This window comes from Lampetra planeri, chromosome 15, assembly GCF_965212315.1.
Source record: "Lampetra planeri chromosome 15, kcLamPlan1.2.h2, whole genome shotgun sequence".
Classification (NCBI taxonomy): Eukaryota; Metazoa; Chordata; class Hyperoartia; order Petromyzontiformes; family Petromyzontidae; genus Lampetra; species Lampetra planeri.
Genome location: NC_136121.1, coordinates 5,973,114 through 5,994,048, shown reverse-complemented (window position 1 = coordinate 5,994,048; position 20,935 = coordinate 5,973,114). Strand labels below are relative to the sequence as shown.

At 48.3% G+C, this 20,935-nt stretch overlaps 1 protein-coding gene across 2 annotated transcripts; it reads left to right on the top strand.

The window, feature by feature from the left end:
- The first annotated feature begins 22 nt into the window (after positions 1 to 22).
- Positions 23 to 18,868, top strand: MAT2B (methionine adenosyltransferase 2 non-catalytic beta subunit). 2 transcript variants are annotated; one of them, XM_078600870.1, is made up of 7 exons: positions 23 to 292; positions 5,439 to 5,633; positions 7,194 to 7,308; positions 8,580 to 8,732; positions 10,330 to 10,523; positions 10,990 to 11,106; positions 13,113 to 18,868. In XM_078600870.1, exons 1-7 carry the CDS (start codon positions 224 to 226, stop codon positions 13,278 to 13,280), a joined length of 1,011 nt encoding a protein of 336 aa, XP_078456996.1. In that variant the 5' UTR covers positions 23 to 223; the 3' UTR covers positions 13,281 to 18,868. The 2 variants fall into 2 exon arrangements, with proteins under 2 accessions (XP_078456996.1, XP_078456995.1); XM_078600869.1 differs by having other exon boundaries at positions 23 to 301.
- Positions 18,869 to 20,935: the final 2,067 nt, after the last annotated feature.

Here is a 20,935-nt window from a genome sequence, read left to right as displayed (position 1 = left end):
TCGCGGCGGACCAATCAGAGTCGCGCGCGGCCGAAGCGGTCTATGGAAATTGAGCGCCACCCATACCACCACCACACAACCACCACGGGCTGTTGTTGTTTGCTGTTGTAGCGATCGAGGTAAAGTTTTCGGGTTTAAATTTAAATTGTTTAAACCGTGGTGGTGGAAAAGATTAAGAATCCTTGTTATCTAAACCATCACACGAACGCGGAGAGAAAGAGAGATGCAGTCGTACGGGCTGGAGAGAGGCCTCAACATTCGCTACAGCCCCGGTCACGTTGAACTATGCAAGGTGAGACAGGTGAGGCTTGTGGCACAGAGTGTGTACCAGGTGAGGCTTGTGGCACAGAGTGTGTACCAGGTGAGGCTTGTGGCACAGAGTGTGTACCAGGTGAGGTTTGTAGCACAGAGTGTGTACCAGGTGAGGCTTGTGGCACAGAGTCTGTACCAGGTGAGGTTTGTAGCACAGAGTGTGTACCAGGTGAGGCTTGTGGCACAGAGTGTGTACCAGGTGAGGCTTGTGGCACAGAGTGTGTACCAGGTGAGGCTTGTGGCACAGAGTCTGTGCCAGGTGAGGCTTGTGGCACAGAGTCTGTACCAGGTGAGGTTTGTGGCACAGAGTGTGTACCAGGTGAGGTTTGTAGCACAGAGTGTGTACCAGGTGAGGTTTGTGGCACAGAGTGTGTACCAGGTGAGGTTTGTGGCACAGAGTGTGTACCAGGTGAGGCTTGTAGCACAGAGTGTGTACCAGGTGAGGTTTGTAGCACAGAGTGTGTACCAGGTGAGGTTTGTGGCACAGAGTGTGTACCAGGTGAGGTTTGTGGCACAGAGTGTGTACCAGGTGAGGTTTGTAGCACAGAGTGTGTACCAGGTGAGGCTTGTAGCACAGAGTGTGTACCAGGTGAGGTTTGTGGCACAGAGTGTGTACCAGGTGAGGTTTGTGGCACAGAGTGTGTACCAGGTGAGGTTTGTGGCACAGAGTGTGTACCAGGTGAGGTTTGTGGCACAGAGTGTGTACCAGGTGAGGCTTGTAGCACAGAGTGTGTACCAGGTGAGGTTTGTAGCACAGAGTGTGTACCAGGTGAGGTTTGTGGCACAGAGTGTGTACCAGGTGAGGCTTGTGGCACAGAGTGTGTACCAGGTGAGGCTTGTAGCACAGAGTGTGTACCAGGTGAGGCTTGTGGCACAGAGTGTGTACCAGGTGAGGCTTGTGGCACAGAGTGTGTACCAGGTGAGGTTTGTAGCACAGAGTGTGTACCAGGTGAGGTTTGTAGCACAGAGTGTGTACCAGGTGAGGCTTGTAGCTAAAGACACTTGCCCCAGACAGCCTGTTCATGCTACGCACGGAGATTCGTTGGCTTTGCCTTGCAGTGCACGCCCGAAATCGTGCCCCCACGATATTTAACGCCGTGTAACTCTTAATTCAACGCAATTCGTTACTAAATGCTGGTCATACTCGGGATTTATGTTTAGATGCCTCAGCTTGTCCGCTTGCTGTGGGTGATTTGACGTTTTCCGTGTTGGGTTCAGTCACAAGACGCTTCCACGCCCTCATTGACACGACTAACAGTGCTGTTTGTAACTGGCATAATATCTTCACAGGTAGCGCAGCTTGAATGGTTATAAAGTTTAATTATCAGTCATTTATATATGAATACTGTATATGGCGTGCGTTCGGCCAAATGTGTCCGCGTGTGTTGGGATTTTTCTGCATTGTAGGTAGCCCACCGTGCTTAATGGACAAGATTGAAAACATTTGACGTCCCGTGAATAGATGTTTTTATTGCTGGCTGTTATGAATTAATGATCCTGTTGGGTCACAGTGAGTTGATGTTCATCGTGTTCGGGGTGAATACGATGTCTTCACTGTGTTCAGTAACAAGTGTTATGTTACTGCTCATATTTTAACATCGATACGTTAAAAAAACAAAAAACTAAATAGGATATCACCTCTACGTGAAGTTCAAGCGTGTATTTTATTGCATTTACTATTCTATACATCACGTTATAATTGACCGCATGTTGTATGATTTAACGGTTAGCTTTCGTTGTCATTGCGACAATTGTACGGCACACAACTGTCAGCCCATACGGGGCTACTTCGTATTCGTTGTACAGGGAAGTTGAGTTTTCAATACGGGCAAAAGAATGTTTCTCTCTTTGTGCGTCTCCCTTGTGATGGGACTTTGTAGAATTGACGTTGAGATTTATAAGGGCACGGGGTGGCCAATAAGGTCTGAGTTGGTCTGTAATAAGTAGCACTGATAAGGGGTTGACAGGTATGTGTAGTGTATAGTAGTGTATAGTGTAGTGTATAGGATTAACGTTGAGATTTATAAGGAGCACGGCGTGACCAATAAGGTCTGAGTTGGTCTGTAATAAGGTAGGGCACTGATAAGGGGTTGACAGGTATGAGTACAGGTGTTCCTGTTTGTATCATATCGGTGGTGTAAAACGTTTACAGTTGTGTACGTTTAGTTGTCACCTCTAGTGTTGGCGGAACACGGGGTGTTCGAGGCAGAAGTAAAGTTTGTGTTGCTACAGACTCTTGTGTAGCTCAAGAGAAGCCGACCCATTACAAGCGAGACATCTGCCTGTTGAATACACGTGAAATGCTGGCTGAGCATGCGATGCATTTCATGGTATGGTTTGGTAAGCCACTTGAAAGTCCATACTTGAACGTGGCATGAAATAATCGTGGACGTGTTCTGGGAGCAGGTTGTGACGGGTGGGGCACGTGCATGGGATATGGAGGTGGTTGTGAGGTTACTGAGACTCGCATTGCAGTGACTCATAAGTTCGGTTTGTAGTATACGTAATAAGACATTTAAAAGCAGAACTCAGACAGGGCGAACGTTGTTAGGATTTGGCAGAAGGAAGAACAATCGGCGTATGTCGTGGTGTCTACGGCATTGCGTGCACGATCTTGATAAATGTGTGTGCCTGTGAAGAGAATGTGGAATGGCCGTGCGCTCACAATCTTAATATTTTGAGTACAAATTCCACTTTGAGGTGAGAGAGAGGCAGCCTTTCGTACCTTCAGAGTCAATAAAACGTCAGCAGTAATTTTCATGTCAGTTGTCTTTTCCCCAGGATACGAATATGGAGGTCCCACCGCTTGGCTTTGTACAAGAGTTGGGCATAAAACCACTTGGATTTTTTTCGTTTGAGCCACACAAAGCAACAATGCAGAGTTCTTCAGCCAGCTGTCATGGGCCATATATGGCTCAAAAAGGTTGTAGGAGTACCTCCCCTCCCCCCCCCCCCCACGAAGCTATGATATGCCGAGAGCTATGGCTCACTGAGACCTAAAGGGATAGACATTCATAAAATCAAAAGATAAATAAGAGAGATGAGAGACTACCTGGATGTCTTAGATAATTCTATAAAATATGTAACCAAAGATTCGTCCCAATTTCCTAGTCCCTACGGGAATTACGCAAGAGGATTGCATACATTTCCATGAGACCAGTGAGTCAGCCATCACTCACATCCAAAGACAAAGATCTCCCGTATAGCCTGAACAGACTGTTTGGGCAAGTGCTTTTAGCGAGGATCTAATAAGGCCGACATGATACATGAGGGGGTTGATTTCCAACACCACGCCTGACCATCCTTGTCTCCCCAGTGGTAATGTTTTCTACATACCGCACCAGGTACTCATTTGAGGCTGAGCCTACCTAGGGGAGGCCCAGGACCGGTTCAGATAGTCACTGGTGTTGGCTGCGAGTGGGAATCGAACTCCAGTCGCCGGGTTCTTGGCATAGCGCGCTAACTGCGACGCTACTGCTCCGCACACACTTTAACAAATACACATACAGAGGTACAGCCATACATCCACATACTATTACAAATACACACCTATACACTCAAAGCACAAACACACACATGCACAATCGAATACAAATACTCGCCCCACACGAACACGCACTGTCACAAACTAAACAGATCCTCCATATAGCCTTTCAACATACTGTTAGCGAGCACCTATCAAGGCTAGTACATCAATAATAAGAAGAAAACACAAAAACCACTGTCACATAAAGACATTCCCACTCAAAGTAACACACTCAAACAGTGACATAGATGCACTCTCACACGCTTTGCACAAATCATTGCACGCAAAATTACACTCGAGTTTAAATTACATGAATAATATAAATATGCGACTTAGGTCAGCTTAAGCTCATGGAGCGATGATGTCACAGCAGCAATGTTGAGCAAGTCTTGATGCAACACGGTCGCCATGTTGCGTGAGGATTGTTTTCCTGGCAGCTGATTGGCTGGTGTAACGGGAGTGATGATGTAATCCATAGCAACCACTGACTTGAGTGTCCAAATTTGCACAGACGCTGAGAATTTCACTCCGTGCATATTTTCGGAGCCGATGCAATTCACTGCCTGATAGGTTTTAGACAATTTTTTTTTAACCCGGGCTCCTGGAGGCAGGAGGTAACAGATTAGCAGTGACGTATGAAGACGTGGTGATGTCACAACACCATTTAAATCATAATGTTCTGTACACTTGACACTACGATGTGAAGATATTTCGCGACATCGCATGTGTATGTTAATCTTCCTTCGCACCATACGTAGCCGGCATTGATTATCGGAGGTGCGGGGGTAGGACAACAAACTAAACACAAAAAAGCACTCTTAAAGAAATGAGTTTTCAATCTATATGTTTGTTGTGCATAGCTCCAGTGGCGCGCGATGTGGTGACCGTCTTTGTTGGATAGCTAGTCAAAAGCACGGCCTGCCAGCAAGCGTTAGATTTACTACGTGACCCGCTGGACAACAACAGCTGAGGAACCCAGTGCAGGTACATGAGGATCAAAATCTTTATTTAGACTATCTGATAAGCTCCGAAGCTCTTCTTTACAGATGTTCAGCATCGGCGGGTTCAAGTTCATTTATTAGGTGTAGCCCTGTGAGCCATTCGGCTCTTGAATCGGGTGCAACCGCAACAAACAAAAAACAAAAACATGAACAAAAAAATCTTAAAGTGAATATGTGACTAAGTGCAAACAGAAAATCCAAGAAAAGACAGCAAAATATTGCAGAAAAAACACCGTGCACCAACGCTGTGTGCAAAAATCACAGTGGGATGCAAGTCAAACAACAACAACAACAACAAGCAAGTTACAACAACAAAAAATTATCGGAGTGCAAAATAGAGAAAATGGCAAGCAAGTCACTGCCTCCAACTGCCCAGTGGCGTCCTTCATACCTCGCAGCCCCACACCTGACTATTCCTGACGGGGCACTGATCTGAGTACAAAGCGGGGCTCTGTCCGGCTTAGCTTCCGAGAACCGACACGCGATGGTCAAGGAGACATCGAGCGCGTGAGCTACACGCGGTTGGAGCTGACGTCCGGAGCGACGCACGACCGCGCGTGTACACGTACGCGTGCGTATGCGTGTGTCCGTCCCGGCAGGGGGAGGAGAGTGTGCGTGAGCGGCGCGTGCTGGTGACGGGCGCCACGGGCATGCTGGGCCGCGCCGTCCACCAGGAGTTCCTCAACAACGGCTGGCAGCCGCTGGGCACGGGGCTACGCCGGGCTCGCCCGCACCACCTCCCGTTGGACCTGTGCGACGACGCGGCGGTGCGCAACCTCGTCCAGGACTTCAAGGTCCGTCGCCGCACGGTTGCCGAGCAACGAATACAAAATGGCCGTGACGCAAAGCGGCTATTCTTAACGGAAGTTATTTTGGGTTGGACGGCGTAAATATAAATGTGTCGCTAACCCAGCACCAACCGATACAACCGATTAGTAAGGTTTGTCAACTTCTTGGTTCTTTCGGTGAAGTCACGTAGAAGGGAAATAATAAAATTATAGATAATTGGAACATAGATCTTCTGTGTGCTGTGTGCTATCATCTATGTGCAATGCAAATAGACGATCCGTGTCAGTGGTTCTGAACCTGGTTTGCACGCAGCACCTCCCGGGGATGCAAAATACTCTTTCTGAGAGTACGAGACATGGCCAGATTTTTCGATTTAAAGCTTTCGTGAATGCAGGGATTCATCTTCTTGGTTCTTTCGGTAAAGACACGTAGAAGGGAAATAATAATAAAATAATAAAAATAAAACACAATAAAATACAATTCTCACGACGTTTCGGCCACAACGCAAGCAGCCGTCCTCAGGTGAAGAACAGGTCTGTCGGAAAGACAGCGTCTGAATGAACACCACCAAGCTTGTCAGCGTATATTTAAGCTGGGTTAGGGAAGGAAGGGCGCCTTGACAAAGGAATTTGCATATCAACAGAGGGATTTAGCATATTTATGGGAAATGCAGATATGGGATTAGTCACTACTTGTGGAATGTGTAGATGATGGGGGGGGGGTATCAAAGTCAAAATGTAAGGTTTGTCAAGTAAACAAATTATGACAATTAGTTACTACTTCAGCACACCATTGTGTTGGAGAGTTAACCCCCAACATTTACAATTTGAGTACGACGTTTCGCTGATAATTACAATGAGCTCTTATTATGAATAATATTGGTCGCGAAAACCTACGTGTTAAATTTATAAAGCGGCTAGCAAACGAATGCTGTGATAGTAATGACAGATTAATAATAATATTTATTAATACGATACTACTATTATATGTTGTACTAGGAAAGGCCCATTGAGCTATATAATCATTTTTTATAAGCTATCACAAATGATAGCTCAATGAATTGCTCATCGCGTCGAAATATACCGCAGCTAAATATTTTCCATGCATGTTGATTCACAAACCGGAGGGAGAAAAATCTACGCAACTACAAAGAGAGACACTCAAACACCAAATATACAGCAGGTGTCACGGTCGGGATCGAACCCACGACCTCCGCATGCTAGGCTGCAAGCTGGCAGGGTGGTGGGAATACGGCAAGCAGGAGACGTCACATTAACTGTTAAAAAAAATAAAGGGGGCCAGGGAAGGGCATTAGAAGGGACGATGACCGATGGTCGAGACCGACGATGGAGTGGCAGCTAAAGGTGGGAAACACGCCCGAGAGGACGCCCACCGCGGAGATGAAACGACGAGGTCTGCTCACGCGCAGGAGCAAGGTGCATTGTTGCATCACTAGACGGTGAGGGTTGGCGATTAGCCTTCATCCAGCAGTGGATGGATCATGTCCGAGGGTGATGGTGATGATGATACGTACGCGCGTGCTCGTGTGTGTGTGTGCGCGGCAGCCTCACGTGGTCGTGCACTGTGCGGCGGAGCGCAGGCCGGACGTGGTGGAGAACGAGCCGCATTCCGCTCACCTCCTCAACGTAGTCGCGTCCGCCACGCTCGCACGGGAGACCGGTGTGACGTTCACCCACGAGACTCTTCTCACCGCACCCCTACCCCATCCACCCACCCACCCTATAAGCTAAACCTATATTTTATTTTACCAGGTAAGGCCCCACTGAGAAGCGACCTGGCTATCACAAATGGTAGCTCAACAATGTGGCGTATCACCGCGTGGGAATTTATAGCAACCAAACACTTTAAACGCGTGACGTTGATTCTAAATGTGGAGGGAAAAACCGGAGGACCCGGAGAAAAATCCAGGCGACCACGGGGAGAGAGACACCGTAAACTCCAAATATTCAGCAGGCGTCAGGGTCGGGATCGAACCCACGATCTCCTGCATACCAGGCGAGGTAGTTAACATCTCCTAGCCACCGTGATGATGATGAGAGAGAGAGACGCAAACTCGAAATATACAGCAGGCGTCAGGGTCGGGATCGAACCCACGGCCTCCTGTATACCAGGCGAGGTAGTTAACATTTCCTAGCCACCGTGATGATGATGAGAGAGAGAGACACAGCAAACTCCAAATATACAGCAGGTGTCAAGGTCGGGATCGAACCCACGACCTCCTGCACACCAGGCGAGGTAGTTAACATCTCCTAGCCACCGTGATGATGATGAGAGAGAGAGAGACGCAAACTCCAAATATACAGCAGGCGTCAAGGTCGGGATCGAACCCACGACCTCCTGCACACCAGGCGAGGTAGTTAACATCTAGCCACCGTGATGATGATGAGAGAGAGAGAGACGCAAACTCCAAATATACAGCAGGCGTCAAGGTCGGGATCGAACCCACGACCTCCTCCATACCAGGCGAGGTAGTTAACATCTCCTAGCCACCGTGATGATGATGAGAGAGAGAGACGCAAACTCCAAATACACAGCAGGCGTCAGGGTCGGGATCGAACCCACGGCCTCCTGTATACCAGGCGAGGTCGTTAACATCTCCTAGCCACCGTGATGATGATGAGAGAGAGACACAGCAAACTCCAAATATACAGCAGGCGTCAAAGTCGGGATCGAACCCACGACCTCCTGCACACCAGGCGAGGTAGTCAACATCTCCTAGCCACCGTGATGATGATGAGAGAGAGACACCGCAAACTCCAAATATACAGCAGGCGTCAAGGTCGGGATCGAACCCACGACCTCCTGCACACCAGGCGAGGTCGTCAACATCTCCTAGCCACCGTGGCAGCCACCTCCTTCGCGCTCCGTCGTGTCACCGATAACACTAACGTCTCCACCCCCTCCCGCACCCCCGTCTCGTTAACGTGCAGCCCAGGTAGGCGGCTTCCTGATCTACATCAGCACCGACTACGTGTTCGACGGCAGCAGCCCCCCCTACAGCGAGAGTGCCGAGCCGCGGCCGCTCAGCGCGTACGGGCGCAGCAAGCTGGAGGGCGAGCAGGCGACGCTGCGCGAACACCCCGGTGCGTGTACCCCCCCCCCCCACGCATGAACTCTACCCCCACCTCCACACGTATCCCTCCCCTTCCCCGTGGCTCCACGCAGCCCCCCACTCGCTTAGTTGTTCGGAGATTCAGCGGCGATTGAACAAGCTTGGAGAGGCGATCGGAAGGGATCTCGGTGGTGGCAGCTCTGTGACAGCCACTTCCAGGGGTCGATTTTTTTCAGTGTGGAGATCCCAGGGGGTTCTTCGCCTCGTGACTTGATGACCGATAACTTTATCGAGACAAAATTATTAAAATATATAAATAATAACTTAGCGATTGCATCTTTTATAATTCGCATGGAATATTGCGTGCAACAATAATTTGGGTTTTTGTGTATGTGATGCAAAGTTTATTGAGGTTAATGTTTATTTTAAAAAATGCACAGAAATAATGAGTTAGACAATAGAGCTTGAGTTTATTTGATTTGCTACACGGATGGTTCCGTTTAGCCAGTTTGCCCGACCATTGTACGAGTTTGATCTGTGGTGCCGCGTGAGCACAACAACGACATTAAACAAAAGACAAGATTATCAACATTGCAGAGAACGACGACAGGGTCCTTAAAGAACGTTGTACAACTAACAAACGAGACGTACAGAACAAACGAGAACGTACTTGCAAGACGTCTCAAAGGTGCTGTTACGACGAACAGTACACACAGTAAAATTTGCACAGATTCTAGAGATGAAACGGACGTAAATGAGGGTACGGAATGAAAGAAAGTACAAATAAGGAAGACGAAACAAAGGATACGGGACACGAGACGGTGCGAGCATGAGAACGAACAAGAAAAACGGACGACGCAATGGAAACGGACAATACAATCAAGCCGAACAATTATTGAATCTTCTTGGTTCTTTCGGTAAAGTCACGTAGAAGTGAAATAATAAAAGAATAAAAAGAAAACATAATAAAATACAATTCTCACGACGTTTTGGCCACAACGCAAGCAGCCGAAACGTCGTGAGAACTGTATTTTATTATGTTTTATGTTTTATTATTTTATTATTTCCCTTCTACGTGACTTTACCGAAAGAACCAAGAAGATGAATCCCTGCAGTCACGAAAGCTTGTAATCGAAATTTATTGAATCAATAAGGAACCTAGATTTGCAACGATTAATTGAATGCTCCGTGTGCGTGTGTGCGTGTGTGCGTGTGTGCGTGTGTGCGTGTGTGCGTGCGTGCGTGTGTGTGTGTGTGTGCGTGCGTGTTTGTGTGTGTGCGTGCGTGCGTGTGTGCGTGCGTGCGTGTGTGTGTGTGTGTGCGTGCGTGTTTGTGTGCGTGCGTGCGTGTGTGTGTGTGCGTGCGTGCGTGTGTGCGTGTGTGCGTGCGTGCGCATGCGTGCGTGTGTGCGTGCGTGCGCGTGTGTGTGTGTGCGTGCGTGTTTGTGTGTGTGCGTGCGTGTGTGCGTGTGTGTGTGTGTGTGCGTGCGTGTTTGTGTGTGTGCGTGCGTGTGTGTGCGTGTGTGAGTGTGTGCGTTCGTGTGTGCGTGCGTGTGTGCGTGTGTGCGTGCGTGCGCGTGCGTGTGTGTGTGTGTGTGTGCGCGTGTGTGTGCGTGTGCGTGCGTGCAGCTGCGGCGGTGCTTCGCGTGCCGGTGCTGTACGGCGCCGTCGAGACCCTGGCGGAGAGCGCCGTGTCCGTGATGTTCGACCGCGTGCAGCACGCCAACAAGTCGGCCGACTTGGAGCACTGGCAGCAGCGCTACCCGACGCACACGCGCGACGTCGCCCTCGTGTGCCGCCAGCTCACCGAGCTGCACCTGCAGGTGCTGGTGGCGTCGCTTCGGTGGGGGTGGGGGTGTGGGGTGACCAAGGGGAGGGGTGGGGGTGTGGGGTGACCAGGGGATGGCAGAGGGTACAAGATAGGGGGGCAGCGGTGGTGCCAGACTCTACCCCACTGTTCTGACCTCACTGTTCTGACCCCACTGTTCTGACCTTTGCAGGAAAGTGCATACAAAAATCCACAGCAGCTCTTATCTTGTCGATACGTACTTGGGTTGTGAGTTCCCGGGCTGTCCCCAACACGAGTTTGAAGCTTAATTTGTTTTTGATGATTAGACTTTAACGCTAAGCTCATTGAGTCGACTTGTGTGTGTGCGATTACGTCAATGATTTTGATGGCAGGTGTACGACGGCCTGTTTTGCCGTGAACGTTTTCTTTTACAGATTGCCGCCAGCCACCTCGCCGCTTTAACTGACCGATCCTCCTGCTTTATGTGCCCATTGCTGCAGGACCCCGCCACCATCAGGGGCATTTACCACTGGTCGGGGAATGAAAAGATGACTAAGTACGAGATGGCGTGCGCCATGGCCGATGCCTTCAATCTGCCGAGCAGCCACCTGAGACCGGTGAGAAGCGTGACTTTGAGCGTGCGTGTTGGAGGGAGGGGGAAAATAGAATCCGTTCCAATCGCGTTCTTCGTGACGTAGAGGGTGTTGTGTCTCCTGGCAAGTAAGGACGTGGTCGAAACGGAGAGTATGGAGGCTGCACAATAACAAGGGCAGCCGAGTAGGACAGCTTGGGATGTATCTCCCTTTACGCTTGGGATCCTTCGATAAGTTGCTTTTTGGTTGGCATTTAACACTGAATTGTGTGCATCCTCAACTTGATCTGGTGTAGGAAAATAATAAAATATTAAATTCATTACCTTTGCAAAATAAGCAGGTCAGTGACATACAAGTGTTGTCTATAATTTAGATATCTGCTATATTGCATTACAAATGTGAATAAGAATTTACCTTAAGAGCATCCTCCAACAGAACTCAATTTAAATGATTTACAATTTTATTTTTTTCCTTGAATGAATAAAAAAAGCTTCTAGACAAATTGCTTGTTATGCGATTGCATGGCGACAGAAATCTATTACTGACAATGAGAAATGTGTTAACAATTTTGTTTCTGCAAAAAACACTCTTTTCTAAGCAGTGATTTCTGAACGTCTTTCTCAGCGGTAATTGTCTGCCTTTAGTTTCTCCGAGTTATTAATATTTCTGCTATGTTTTCAGCTGTGGGAGACATCAATGCGAGTTGATAAAATTGGCCATTCGGGTGATCATTGTCCATTTGTAAATTGTGGATGCACATACTCTATGGGTCTTTTGGTAAAGTTACATAGATAGAAAAATAATAATAAAATCACGACGTTTCGATCGCAACACAAGCAATCGTCATCAGGTGGGACAACCACAGCAAGAAAGAACTGCAGAAGTAGGCGATAGATCTGCCGTGGCACGAGGTGGCCTATATAACCTCGTGCCACGGCAGATCTCTCGTCTGCGGTTGCCCCACCTGATGACGATTTGCTCATGTTGCGATCGAAACGTCGTGATCTATTATTTTTTCACCTACGTGACTTTACCGAAAGAACCAAAGAGTTTGGATTCCTGCAGTCACGAAGCTTCAAATCAAGATTGATCTGGTGTAACCTAGGCAACTTACAGTGGCCAATAGTTCTATAATACACTGGTTGTTCATAGTGATGATTATTAGTGGTAGTGTTATTCACTTATCTTAGTGCCTTAGTGCAGGCACGACAACTTTGGGCACCCAGCACATTCTCCCCTTTATTCATGTATAGCCTAAAATGGGAATGATTACATTGCGATTCTGTAAAAACAACATGTGCTCGCACATGTTAATTTCCGTTAAATATAGAACAACAGACGCCATTCGCCACTAAGTGGCGGTGACGTCACCACGGTGCTTGTGCCAGGCTACGTGCACTTTAAGGCCACGTGAAGTGTCGGAACGCCCCTCTGGCAGGAAGTCGCGGGACAGACGCAGGTGCCATGGGTTGACTGAGATGAAATATCAATTCTAGATTTGAAGCTTTCGTGACTGCAAGGATTCATATTCTTAGGTTTTTTCGGTAAAGTCACGTAGGTAAAACATTAAAATGTATAAAAGTAAAATTTTTTTTATACAGCTGTCGTGGCTGTGACGGTTCCACCTGAAGACGGAAGCTTGTGTTGCCTCCGAAACGTCGTGATTTTTATTTTATTTTACTTTTATTAATTTTAATGTTTTACCTACGTGACTTTACCGATAAAACCTAAGAATATGAAATATCAACCTTATTTGTCGTTCATATAATGACACGCATATTTGTGTGAAATCCGACCGAATAAAAAGCATCTGCTTGCGGAAGCAACTAAACACGAAAACTTAACTCGAAGTGATTGAAAGTGATCGATGAGGTTCTGATAGAAGTTGAGCTCGGGGCGGGGTAGGGCGACCGAGATGCACCCCGCGATACGGGCGCGGATTTTTGTCCGCGCGCTCCACCTGGCAGCGGCGAGAGCGTGAGCGCGTGAACGCCCCCCCCGTGGGCCCTCCGTGCCCCGTCCACCCGCAGGTGGAGGAGCCTCCGTCCGGGGCGTCCCGTCCGCACAACGCTCAGCTCGACACGTCTCTGCTCGAGAGCCTGGGCGTCGGGCAGCGCACGCCGTTCCGCCAGGGCATCCACGAGTGTCTGTGGCCGTTCCTGGACGACAATCGGTGGCGCCAGACGGTCTTCCACTGAGGCCCGGACACCGGCGGGACAGCGCGCCGTGGGTCTCTGGCGCATGGCTGTCTAGGCATGTAACGATTTACCCCCCACCCCTCTGCTCCACACGCCGGCGATTCCATAGGTTGTCACGATTCAGGGTTTCACGATTCGATTTAGGAATCTTTCTCTGTTATCCCCCTTGTACGTTTGTGCCGCACTGTCTCTCCCGTGTTCTTTATCAGGTTCGTTAGGTCTCGTCCATGCCAATAAGCCGAAGGTAACTTTTTTGTTCTTCATAAATTTCTTCCACGCAAGATTTCAATGTGTGTAGCAGGAACGTAATGTAGGTATCTTGAACTTCTTTCGCACCGTACGTACCCAATCGTGCTAATCGGAGGTGTGCAGGATGGACAACAAACTAAACACGAAAAGCAGTTCTAAAGAAATTAGTTTTTCAGCTTTTAATTTAGATATGATTTAAGTTGACCAATTGTTACATGCCTACAACTGACACAGCATATCTACGGAATCGCAGTTACAAACACATTTAGCATTGTGTGTGTTTGTGGCATGGTCATCTTTGTTTAAAAATGACAATACTTTATCGTCACCTTCATATCGCTCCTGTTCACTGCTTGAGTAGCGCCTCCTGCATTTGCTCTTTTGTCGCGTGCTGCCCGTTAAGTACTTCACAGACGCGTCTCGCTTAACGAGAGTGAATGGTTTCCGCGAAAATTGCCAGTTCAGCGAAAACTCGTTAAAGCGATCACCGTTTTTCCCATTGACTCCCATGTTAAAAGCCGAGTTACGTTTCATCCCCCAGAACATTCCACTCTTGAACAACTTTCTTAACGTGAGAAATACGAATGATAATTTTGAAATAAAGTAATAAAACATCGAATGTGACACTGAGCACCCATGAAGAACCACACAGCGCGTGCAGGGTGCCTGTCCGCAGCGTAGCCCCCCGTCCACCTCCCCCCACCCCTCCCGCCCCTCCTGCCCCACCCACCCATTACAGTGCCATTACGAAGCCCCCCACATGGCGAATCACGTGGGCAGCACAGCCGGGAAACAGCTGCGGGACGCGGTGCGCATTCGATCGATTCGCTACGCGAACATTTGCTCGTTTTGCAAACAAATGGGTCTAAATTAAAAATTTTCGCACAGCTCGTTGAGCGAGGCACCTGTATTTTATTTATCTGTCCCAACTTCATCGCAATTTCTTTGTTAATTATTCTGTGTGTGTAGCTCGTACGTCACCAGCTTATTGTATCGCTCATTTACCTCTCCATCTAACACGGTGTTGTTATCCGTGTCCTTGTCGTCATTTGTTAATAACCAAGTTTGAAATGTTTTGTTTTATAATGTTGGTTTTGCGTTTGAATACATGGTGTCTGTACCAACATACCGTATAGTACAGTAACGCAGTACATTATTAATGGATGTACACCGACATAGGTTTGGTAGTGTGGCCAAATTTGCTCGCGCATTTTTTTCTAAAGTAGTAACGCGTTAGTTCACCGTTGCTCCTTTGTTTCTACTCGCCTGGAGTTATTTGGGGCTTTCAAAGTGTAACTACTGCAATGATGTCCATTTACCAATTCGCCCTGTCAGCGCAGATGATCATTATCAGTAACCGGTCATTCCCTTTCACCCTCCACTCGCCCCCTTGCAGTTATGGATGTTTGTATAAAAGCTAAAAGCTGTACCTCCGTTACAATAAGGGTAGTTTGTGAGAATGCCACGTTGCGTTGGCATACACACACACAGTTGTGGGCATACGGCACTCATCTGTTCACGTTGACCTCCCCTAAGCCACCATCAAGTTAGCTGCTGATGCAGAGACAGCACCGGTGACGAGTTGTCAGGCCCCACACCATTGCCTCCCTCTGGAACTTTCCGACCATTGTTCCCTCCAGCCCCTTGTCAATGCACTGCTGGAGGAAGGCCTCCCCCACCCCATGTCACTCATGAGGTTTATATGACCACACATCTTCATCCTCGTGAGTCCATATTGGTGAAAGGGGGGGTGGCGAGGACTGGTTCAAATATCACCGATGTTAGTCGTGACCGACAATTGTACTCGGGTTGCCAGGTTCATAGTGCAGTGCGGTATAACCGCTGTACGACCACTTCCGCGACCATTTAGCACTTATTATCAAAGCTAAGAGGAAGATATCTTTGTGCGGGTTACGTCTAGTTCATTGTCGGTGCATTACACTCCAAAACTGGGTATGTCTGAAACGCTCGCTTGAGTCTTTTAAACGTTATCGCTCTTACAGCCATCGACAATGGGATAGTCGGTTAAGCGAGCACGCTCTGCTCCTGTCAAATGTCGTGTCTGGCACCGTCGCTGCTACAAGCACTCCATAGCATAGAGACGCACGTGGCCTGACACTGCGCTGATGATACTGTGTCTGAACACTGGGAGCCCAGCGCGTGTGCATGCTGTTTGGCAGTTTCGGTGCGTTTGATTTATTTACAAGAATTGCAGTTTTTTGGTTGTGAGCGCGCCATGGTGAAACCTGCCCAGCGCTGCGACGTCCACACACACAGACATTGCACACAGGAAGATGGATAAAATAGGTCATTTGAAATGCTGTTGGGGAAATGAATGAATAGATGGGTAAGTCGAAGTTAGACTGGATATGCCTTTCTTTTGTAAAGGAACAAGAAAGAAACCCTTGATGTGTTACCGCTGCACGGGTCTTGCCATTCACCAACTCGTGTTCAGGATGGCTGTTGTTATCAGAGCCGCCCCAGGCGGAGAGAGGGTTGAGTGGGCACATGGGGCAACGTTCCCTGGGCCTCACAAGAGAGGGCCCTCTATCAGGGGCCTGGGTTTTTGAATACAGGAGCTCCCCGCGTGGCATTCTGCCCGGGGCCGTCAGCCCCAGGCCTCCGGGAGCCTGCGGGCAGCCCTGGTTGTTGGAGCAGGTCAAGTGAGTTGCGTGACGTTTTCCCGTTTTGTGCACGGGTATTGGTTCCAACAATACGCACGGGTTTTTGCCGTCTTTGTCTTTCTATTAGGTCCAACACAGCTCTTTAAACCAGGTGTGAACTGGTCGAGAGGGTCGCTTGTTCAATGGGGTCTTCGCTTCTCAATGCCATTTTGAATGTAGGCCCCCATTATTTGCTGCTTGCGTGGTTTTTGTTTGTGCGTGTCAGAGGTCGCAAACGGGTTTTGATTCCTTACCCGTACCCGTACCCGGCCGCACCAGGGTCGCAAACGGGTACCCGGCCGGGTACGGGTAGCCGGATATCGGGTAGGGTACGGGTATCGGGTACCCGGTTGCAACCTCTGGTGCGTGTGTGTGTTGCGCGAGAGGTTTCGGCACCGCGGTAGAGATTTTTTGAGCCGGTTTGAGTGAGATGCGTGTGTGCGTCGCGCGGTGCTCCGAAAGTGTTGCCGGACGCGGAGGCGTTTTGAAGCGAGAGTCACTTCGACTCCCAAGCTGTGTAGCCGTTTCGGAAGTTTGCACTTTGTTTCAGCTTTCAAACGACCCTCGATTGCTTTGTTTTCGTGAACGCGGGAATATTTGTATTTGTTGCACGAGCAAAGTTGCAGTTGGGTTTTTGAAGAGCGCGGCGTTCGTTCGCTCCTCAAAGGTGTGTTACGTTACCAACACTTTGTTCACAAATGTTGAGTGGGATTGGTTCGGTTTTAAGTGCACGCGCCATTTGTGGCACGACCGGTGGTGTTGAAAGGTACAGCAAAGCGGCGGTCCATTTATAGATACCCCACGAAAAAGTTAAACAAAACTTTTTGTATCTTACCAGGTCAGGTGTCACTGCGCTCCACAGCTCTTTTTCAGAAGTGACCTGGTCACAAATGATAGCTCAACGGAAGCGGCTTATCATCGTGTGGAAACGCATAGCAGCCAAATACTTTCAACGCACGTTTCTAAATGTAGAGTGGAAAAACCAGAGAAATGTCCACGCACCCACGGTGCGAGAGACACGCAAACTCCAAATATACAAGGCAGCATCAGGTTCAGGATCTAAGCCACGACCATGCCAGGCGAGACAGACATCAGTTGCAGGGGAAAACTACCGGTACATTTAATTTCAAAGCCTCTCCACATCTCTCGCAAAATTCGATGCACTTATGAAATCGTTTATGAACTCGTCCCCCCCGATGACACTTTGTCCAACCGTAGCCGGCGTGATCTTGCCGACATCATTCGATGATGCTTCTTACGCCGAGGCCATCAACGGTGCCTTGTGACCAGCCCCACCGTGTCCTGCACGAGACCAGCCGGGGTCGTTTGAAATCAGTGGGGGTATCTATACGTTGATCGCCGTGTAATATGTTGACATTATTAAAAAGCAAACGTCAGCTGGGCTGCTGTTAAATGGTTGTTAGGACGTCAGCATTGGAATGACCAGTGCGGAAGATGGCAAGGGATTGTTACTCTTTTAAGACGTTGCAAATGTCGACGTGTTTGGGCGCCTATGGACCGGTGTGTTGAAGTTGTGAACCGCTTTGTGTGGCAGCCCCCCTCCGTTCGGTCGTGTTTACATGAATGAAAAAGTGTTACCCTACAACTGCTTAGTTCGACATTGTTTCTCTCCTCCATCTGTTACAACACCGCTTGCTCTGTGATCTTCAGCGCGGACAGCGTGAACGTCAATGCCCTCCTACAGCTTGATCGATGTGTTCGGTGGGGAATGGCAAATCATTACCAATTTAATTACGTGATTACATAGCGAAGTACTGAAAACTTGTAATCGACAATTTGTAAATAGAACGTTGTCTTTACGTAAAAAAAATTTTTTGTGTGTGCCAGATTTGCCTGGTACTTATCCGATTCAATTGGCACCACGTGGTTTCCCACCCCATTTGCGTGTGGATTGATATTTTTGCATCGATTTCCAAACCTGTCAACTCGTACGGTCTACCCGTATTCTTGTGCAGGGAAATTGAGTAACATTTTTTTTTCTCCCTTGTCGGATGAACGTTTTGAGATTTTTTTATAAGGGGCACGGGGTGACCAATAAGGTCTGAATTGGTCTGTCATAATAAGGTAGGGCACTGATAAGGGGTTGACAGGTTTGGAGATCTTCTGGAGCTGCTGTCACACAAGTCGAGGTCTTCCACGGCATTCCGGAACACCGGTGTGCGCGCATTTCGTGGGCCTGCGCGTGCGACCTTGCGGCCTTTGTCAGCGCCCCTTTTGGGGACGCAGTTTGCCCCCTGCTTGCTGCCTACTCAAGACACGGCAGACCCCACTGCGTTGAATGGCACGGAGCTAAATCGTCTGTAGCCAGCACCGCAAACATCTGGCGCGCGCAATTTCACAACGCGCGCACACACGCGCGCGTCCATGTAAAACCAATCGATGTTCGGTAATTGGCAGCGTTTTCTTCAAAGTTTTCAAATGTTCCCCAAAACCCAATGGCCGGGTCAGTTCCTTACGGATGATTCGTGACGGTAATTGCGGTGAATGAATGTATCCAACACGTGGTCATGATTTGTTTGTTTGTTTTTCCTGCTTCGCTTTTCGCTTTTGAAGTTGCAACCCACCGAGATTGTTCGCGGCTTCGATGAATGTTGTTGTTGCTGCTGCACGTGATCACGCGGCGGACGCGCTATAAAGGTTTCACGTTACAATCACTCTCGTGGAGCAGCAAGCCCCCCCCTGTGTGTGCTTTTATTGGTGTGAAAGGAAACACTTCGCACGCACTCGTAATATAATCGGACAATGCACGGACATTTTTATATGTTTAAAAAAAACAACAGTATGACAGGTTGATAATATGTATAAAAGGGTATTTCAGCCTCCCCTCCCCCCCAAATAGTTTTTTAAAAGTATTGTACAATAAAGCAATTCCATCAAAGCCAGTTAAACCATCTTCACGTATGGTAATAATATGCGAGTACTTAAAAAATGCAGGGTTTACAAAAGGAAGTGTATTCTTGGTTCTTTCATCATCAGGTGTGAAATCCACAGCCTGATGATGATTGCTTGTGTTGCAGTCGAAACGTCGTGAGAATTTTTATTGTTTTATATTTTTATTATTTTATTATTTCCCTTCTACGTGACTTTACCGAAAAAAACAAGAATATGAATCCTTGCAGTCACGAAAGCTTTAAATCAAAAGGAAGCGTGTTCACATTTCGTTTGCTTCCTTCCGGAGGAGTGTAAAAAAAATAAAAGCGGCGAGGTTATTCCTTACGACACTCAACAACGCACATTGCACGAGTGCCGATCAAGTTGAAAAGCCAAGGACAAAGGCAGAGAGTCAAGTTGCCCTTCGGGTAGCAACGCGGCGCAAACGGCTGACGTTCTCGTCGACACAAAGCCGCGGCGGTGACAGGAAGATTCACCCCGATGGTCAAGACATGAAGACGGTCAACGCATCCCCCGAAGATGCCCTGGACCGAGCCAAATGGAGAAGACAATGCCGAAAAGCGGACCCTGTGCCACAGTGGGAACAACGCTAGGAAGAAGGTCAAGATCGCACGTGTCGTGACCTTTCTGTCACGGCGAAATACGAATCATTTTAGTTTTTTTCATCACAGAAAGCTTTTTAATTTGGTTCGAAGTTCGTATCGTTGCTTCGTAGCGCAAGTGTCTGCTGAGCTGACTTTTCACGCGGTGTGTTGTGCGCTTCGGTTAAAGATAAGCTGCATTTAAAAAGAATATATTTCTGTTTTTGAATGGATGTGCGATAGGATTGAAAAGCAGCAGTGCTTGTGTATATTCTGCATTTACAGTATATATATGTGTAAGTCTAGAAGTGGAACGATTTGCCCTACTTTATCAAGAGTTTGACGAATTATATTATCACAGTTGTGGGCTGTGACTCAATCCAACTATATATTTAGTTTTATCTTTGCAGTGAATCAATTCTGTAATAAAATGAGAATACCCATTATAACAGAACTGATGTAGACCGGGAAACGAAAGGCGACAAAAAAACCCCATGAGGAACAATTCACAATAGACATGATTTGTGCATTATATGGCAATCATAAACGTGGGGACTGTATATATGTGGTTCTCAGAGACAGACTTTGCGTCCGTGAGCATTGGTGAGTACCGATGAGTCCTGAGAAGGATGAAATCAGTTTCGTTAGCCGTCTTTGCTGCTGCTGTCACACGGTCAAATTTGGTCAAATGTATTTTGATTATGGCCTCGGACAAAGGCGGGAGCACAATGCATCTCTTCAGGAACCACTGAAGGGGTTTTGTTGTTGTTGCAAAAGGCGCAAAGCCGAGTCCACTTTTCGTACACAGCGCGGTGAAAAGTCGTGGCACCTCGCGCGACTTGCAGGGGGTGACGTTAACCCCATGGCGATTGTGAATCATTGTAAAACATTACTCTCATATATACACACACACACCAAGCGTTGAACAAGCATTCAGATGTACATCAATTGATTTCCCAGAGGGTTCGTGAAGCTGTCGCCCGTTATTAAAGGTCAACAGTAATTCGCCTTGACTTGGGTCAACAATCGTAATACTGGTAGGAACCTCCTGGTTACACTAGCCCACAGGGGATTATTGTGTCCGTCGTGCAGGGAGGGGTTGGGTGGGGAGGGAGGGGCTGGGTTGGGAGGGTGGGGAGGGGCTGGGTGGGGAGGGTGGGGAGGAGCTGGGTGGGGAGGGTGGGGAGGGGCTGGGTGGGGAGGGTGGGGAGGAGCTGGGTGGGGTGGGGCTGGGTGGGGAGGGGCTGGT